Here is a 6348-nt window from a genome sequence, read left to right on the forward strand (position 1 = left end):
GAACAAGAATCACTGCACCAACTGTTCAATGATCTTTCTCCAGCACATTGATATGTATTTATTTATCATACTTTAGAATAATGCATACTGGCGCAAAGGAAATCATTAAAGTGTCTCCATTCTTTGTTTTCTATTTTATTACGTTCATTCACTTCTGTTTGTTTCTCTTCTACCCCAATCTTTGAGCTAAATTCTTACGGAGGAGTTGATAGAATGTATCCGTCATAGTTTCTTCGAACAATCTGCAATGGAAACTACGAGGGAGCAAGCTATCCTGAATCTGGTCCGATGTAATGAGACAGGAATAATTAATTACCTCATAGTTAGTGATCCTCGGGAAGGAGCGTTGACAGCATGGTTGAATTTAATCATTGAGATACTTTCCTTTCAGTCGTTTGCTTGACGCCTCATGCACCATACCTCTTGATCATTGAGCTCTTTCAGTCTTTTTGTTTATTAATTAATTTTTGCATGAATGAGACTGGGTATTTCACCATGCTCTTCAACTCCTCTCTGAATTTGGACTGAGTTGCCACATAAATCAATGTGTTTGTGCAGCAATTTAAATTTCGCAGCATATATGCGATAGTTGAAAAATTGTAAGAAGAATAATCATCAAAGTAATCATCAACATCAAAAAAATATAAAACATACACCAACCACAAGAGTATGAAGCTGCCAGATATGGTGAAGATTAAAATGATAGACTTTCTTCTGCTCTCCATCTCTGGGTCCCTGTAATTCTCTATCCTGTTCTGACCCCTCAGTCCCTTACGGACTCGGCTGGCCACTAGAATGTGTCTGACTGTCAGAGCATTAAGCAACAGAATTATCCCGAATGGTATCAATGGGGTTAAAACTTTTTCAAAATTTCTAAACCCAATCCACCTGGGGTCAGTAAAATAGCTCCGCTTGTTACCACAGCGCCAGGGAACATTATCAACAATCCTTCGAGGTTCAAATCTGAAGTAGATGGGAATGTTTTTCAAACAGAGTAATGTGCCGCTTGTTGCTAAAACTATTGATGCAACTTTCTTGGTGCAATATGTCGATTTGAACTTTTGACAACAAATGGCAACAAATCGATCAAAAGTGAATGTGACGGTGAACCAGACAGAACAGTCTGTGGCAGCACGTAGCATAACATAACGAACACTGCACACAGGGGTGATTCTCAGGAAATTTGTTCCAAAATAATATGCATTAATTCGCTTCAAAATGACCTCAGTAATAATGACCATGAGATCCGCAGACGCCATTGCCATCAGGTATCGAGTGGTGCAGATGGAGAGGCCACAATTTCCACGGGACAGAATCACGATTGCCGCGACGTTAACTGAACGACAGAAAAGACAAAAAAGTGTGGAAGTTACTTATCCGCTTCTGAGCACAGACATCATGGAATTCAGCGTCAGAAAATTGAGGGTTAAGATCAGATTTTAGGTTACTGAATCTCAACTATGACCTCAACTACCCACAGGCAGCAACTTTCCAGGTACTGCTACCACACTAATCCACCTTCCCCCAGACTCGATACAGTCTATCATTCAGTAGAGTCCATTTATTTAAAGCCGTTTCCCGTGATAATGTTACTTGTATCGTAAATACTTTAATGATTTCTATTTAGAAAGCGGTTTCATGAGATTATCTGCTTGTGTTCAAAGGGCATGGGTGACTTTCTACGGCAAGGTCATTATAAAAAATTAACCTATATTAATTTATATTGTGATTAAGCAACAGTAATATTCTGTTTCGGTTTCTCACTTTCAAATCCCAAGAATATTAAATCTCTGCTCCAGGTGCACATATTTTGAACGACAGGACAGCAAATATTGAGATGAGAATTAACTGGAAGCAAAGGTCTTGTCATTTGCACAGAACAGGTGGATATTTCATATAATTGAATTGTTTACAATTATACAGGGTTATAAGAGTTGAAAGGTGGATTGGTGAAGAATAATAATTCATGGTAACCAGCGCTCCCTGGCGTTATATGCTCCACCCCAATTAGTCACCACACTCAGTGTAATGCCACACTGACAGATAACCGGAATAACTCATTCTTATGAGATTCCTACCCTGTTGTTTGATTCAACAGCTCAGAGTATTGAGAGGAATGCAATAACTTTATCATAAAGAGCCCCTGCAGCTAAGAACAATCGATGCAACAGAATATTAACACAGAGGAAAATCAAGAAATTTCATGAAGTTTTATGATTGAAGCTATGACAATTCGATCCAATTAAGCTTTATCATTCACATAATAATAACAAAAACAAGCTCATGCACAGGTGCACAAAAACACATTTGGTTTTGGACACTTACCGGGAACACCAACTACGGCAAGGACCAGATAGAATATGTTCCTGACCAATTGAATTGCTCGATGCATTTTCTATGTGAATTGAGTCAGCCCCTTTGTGCAGCAGACAATGTCTCCGAATTAAAGTCTGAATTGAAGTCACAACTGTGCATGAACTTTATACACTCGAGAATCTCCAGAGACTGATTTTGCAAAATTATTCAATTGGATTTTCAAGTGTGAACAAAGAGTTGCGTTAACTCCCTGTAGAGTCAATGTACGAGACACTGAGACTTACTTCGTCTACTCCCTACCTCATAGACTTGGTAAGTATGGTCACATTGTCATAACTGCAGGCTGAAATAAACAGCAGTAGAAATGTTCCCGTCAACATCCTGACTCGCATCGCTTGATCTCGTATTGTTTCAGAGAGGACATTCACTCCGGCTCATCATTGAGTAATTAAATCCTTCATGACAGAATCTCCTTTCAGATGATTTGTACCCCTGCATGTTGCTCTGGCAATTCGGTTAAATAATTAATTGAATGAAAACAAATCGAGAATGTTTGTAAATCTGCAGCTAGCCATTTTATCAGCCATGTCCTTGTTGGCGGCCTGCAAATCAGCGCGGCGAATTTCAATTCCTCATCTCCACACCATTATTTTGCAAATTTCCATACTGCTGCTTTTTTCAAATTACGGCTGATGGAAATTGGCTCCGCCACACTCTTAGGCTGTTCATTTCAGATCCTAAACCAATGCCGTGGAATAGTATGTTTCTCCGAGTTCACCATTGGGTCTATTGAAGTTCAACTTAACCCAGTGTCCTTTGATTTTCGACATGTATACCTTTCGGAGTATTTGTCGACGAAATTTAAAACATTCTATCCGTTGGAACCACCCTCCCCCCCACCCCAACCACCACCCCCCCCACCGCCACCTTCGCACCACCCTTCCCCCCGCAACCTTTCAAATTTCCATTCAAAGTTCTATTCTGTAAGGGGAACATTTCCAGTTTCAGTAATCTCTAAAAGACGTGGACAGCCTTCAGAATAAAAAAGTAACTTTAATCAATTTCTTCACTGTTTCGAAATCTCTCAATTTTTTCCTCAGGTGTCGTGTGCAGAATGGTGCAGGAATTTCAATTGGCCTCTATTTCTAGCAGGCGCTAAACAACACATGTTCCAGATTTTACCTCTTTATTCGACACATTGATGTAGTGTACTTGGAGAATTACGTGTGTCACATGGCCTATTTATGAGGGTTGTAATGTGATCATTCAGTGACGTCACGGTGGTCGTCAGGGTCTGCCAGTCGTTTGGGAATTGAAGCCTGTACAGAGCTGACCTGGAAACAAAAATAAAATTTAGAAGCAGGAGTAAGTCATTCAACCTTCGATACCGCTCCGCCATTCACTTTGATCATGACTGATAATCAAATTCAATATCCCCCATATCGGTCGATCCCTTTCGCCTCAAGAGCTAGATCTAATGTCTTCCTGAAATCACACAACGTTTTGGTCTCCACTTCCTGTGTCACACATTCTAAACTCGCTGAAGAAATTTCTCCTCACCAGAGTCCTAAAAGATTTACCACTTACCCTCAAACTACGACCGCTAGTTTTGCATTCTCCCACCATTGGGAAGATTCCATCTGAATATACCCTTTCTAATACAGTTAGAATTGTATAGGTTTTTATGAGACCCCCTCTCACTCTCCTAAACTGGATGCGTGTAATCCTAACGGATTTAGACTTTCCTCATTTGACACATCTGGCATCCCAGTAATCAGCCAGGTTAACCTTTGCTGCACTCTCCTTTAGCAAGGATATCCTTCCTCAGATAAGAACACCAAAACCGCAAAAACAATACTCCAAGTGTGGCCTCACAGACGGCCTGTTCAATTTCAGTAAAACATGCATATTCCTATATTCAAACCCTCGCGCTATGAATGCCAACATATCTTCACTCCCTAGTTTACCCAGGCAATTGGGTGATTACATCTTGAATACTGACTCGAGATTAGGTCACATTAATTCAGAATGAATATCTGCCTCTGGAAGCAGTTAAGGGAACGTTTGTTGGGAAGATTCCTGGGGTGAATGGATATGTCTTCCGAGGAATGATTGAATAATTTGGAATTGTCTTCCTTTGGGAAATGGAACTCATATTATTGAAATATGTAACATTCAGTGTCAATGTAGGAATTTCCACAGATACAAACATTATTTGATGCAGTTCTGTAGCTGGGGGATACAGCTGTCAGTTAAATTTAAGAGGTCCACACAAGCTTAGGAGAAATAGCAGGCATGTAAAGGGATAAGATTCACAAAGGCGAATGTAAATCCCTTACATTCAGAAACCGGAGAATTCACAATGGAGAACAAATAAATGGCTGAGGAAATAAATTATTACTTTGTTTGTGCCTTCACAAAGGAAGACATGAACAATTCACCAGAGGTTTGAGCGAAACGAGCTTTAGTGAGGAGCTGAAGGAGTCAGCATTATTAGGGACTCATGCATGAGGACACCAAGGTCTCGCGGACTATCCACCTCTCTCAATTACACCCATTCAAGTAATAATCTATCTCCCTATTATAGCTACCAACATGAATAACATCACATTCATCCACATTATACTCCATCAGCTATTTATATGACCACACACTCAGCATGTCCAAATCAATTTGAAGCATCTCTGCATCCTCATCACAGCCACCCTCCCACGCAACTTTGTATCGTCTGCAAACTTGGAGATAACAGATTTATTTTCCTCTTTCAAATTATTAATAAATAATGTGTCTAATTAGCCCCCAGCACAGATCCCTGCAGTACCCCACTCATCGCTCCCTGCCAATTCACAAAAGAACAATTTATGCCAATTACTTGCTTCCTATCTGCGAGCCAGCTTTCCCTCCATCTCAAGACATTACCCGCAATGCCATGCGCTATAACTTTACACAGTAATGTGTTATGTGAGACCTTGTCGAAAACCTTTTGAACGTCGAAATAACTGCATCCACCGGTTCTCATTGGTCAACTCTATTAATGACATGCTCAAAGAATTCCAATAGGTTCGTCAAGCACAATTTTTCCTTTGTAAATCAATCCTGACTTCGCCATACTTCACCACTGCTTTCCAAATGCTGAGCTATGAAATCCTTGATAACGTGCTCTGAAGTAGCTTTCCCAGTTCTGACGTTAATTTCACTGGCCTATTGTTTTCTGTTTTCTCTGATTCTATGTTTTTGAGTCGTGGGCTTACATTAGCTACCCATCATTATGTAGGACCCGTCTAGGTTCTAAAAAAGTTTGCAAAACGAATACCAGAAGATCTACTATTTCCAGGGTCACTTCCTTAAGTACTCTGGGATGAATATTATCAGATCCTGGAGATAGGCCCACCTTCAATCCCATCAATTTCCTCGAAACCATTTCTTTACTAATGCTGATTTGCTCACTAAAGCTCGTTTCGCTCAAAAATCTGGTAAATTGTTCATGTCTTCCTTTGTGAAGGCAGAAGCAAAGTAATAATTTATTTCCTCAGCCATTTATTTGTTCTCCATTGTGAATTCGCCCGTTTATGAATGTAAGGGATTGGCATTTGTTTTTGTGAAACTTATCGCTTTACATGCCTGCTGTTTCCACTAAAGCTTGTGTGGACCTCCTAAATTTAACTGACAGCTGCATCCCCCAGTCACAGGCACCGCATCAAATAATAGTTGTTTCTGTGGAAATTCCTACATTGACACCGAATGTTATATATTTCAATAATATGACTTCCATTTTCCAAAGGAAGCAAATTGGAAACTATTGAATATTTCCTCGGAAGACATATCCATTCACCCAAGGAATCTACCCGGCAAATGTTCTCAGAACTGCTTCCAGAGGGCAAATATTCATTCTGAATTAATGTGACCTAAACTCGAGCCAGTATTTAGGATGAGATCACTCAATTGCTTCATCCCTTTGCAGCATAGCACAGCCTTGCACATATTTGCTGACCTGTGCTTCTCGTTTGCCAAGACAACTTGAAAGATCAAAGT

General features: G+C 40.1%; 1 protein-coding gene across 1 annotated transcript; it reads right to left on the reverse strand.

Annotated features, from left to right (window-relative positions):
* Positions 1–440: 440 nt before the first annotated feature.
* Positions 441–2392, reverse strand: LOC144505578 (putative G-protein coupled receptor 139). The gene is made up of 2 exons (XM_078231698.1): positions 2326–2392; positions 441–1336 (listed from the first exon to the last, which is right to left on the reverse strand). The coding sequence occupies exons 1-2, from the start codon at positions 2390–2392 to the stop codon at positions 441–443; spliced, it is 963 nt and encodes a 320-aa protein (XP_078087824.1).
* Positions 2393–6348: the final 3956 nt, after the last annotated feature.

This window comes from Mustelus asterias, chromosome 16 (genome assembly GCF_964213995.1).
Source record: "Mustelus asterias chromosome 16, sMusAst1.hap1.1, whole genome shotgun sequence".
In the NCBI taxonomy this organism is placed as follows: domain Eukaryota; kingdom Metazoa; phylum Chordata; class Chondrichthyes; order Carcharhiniformes; family Triakidae; genus Mustelus; species Mustelus asterias.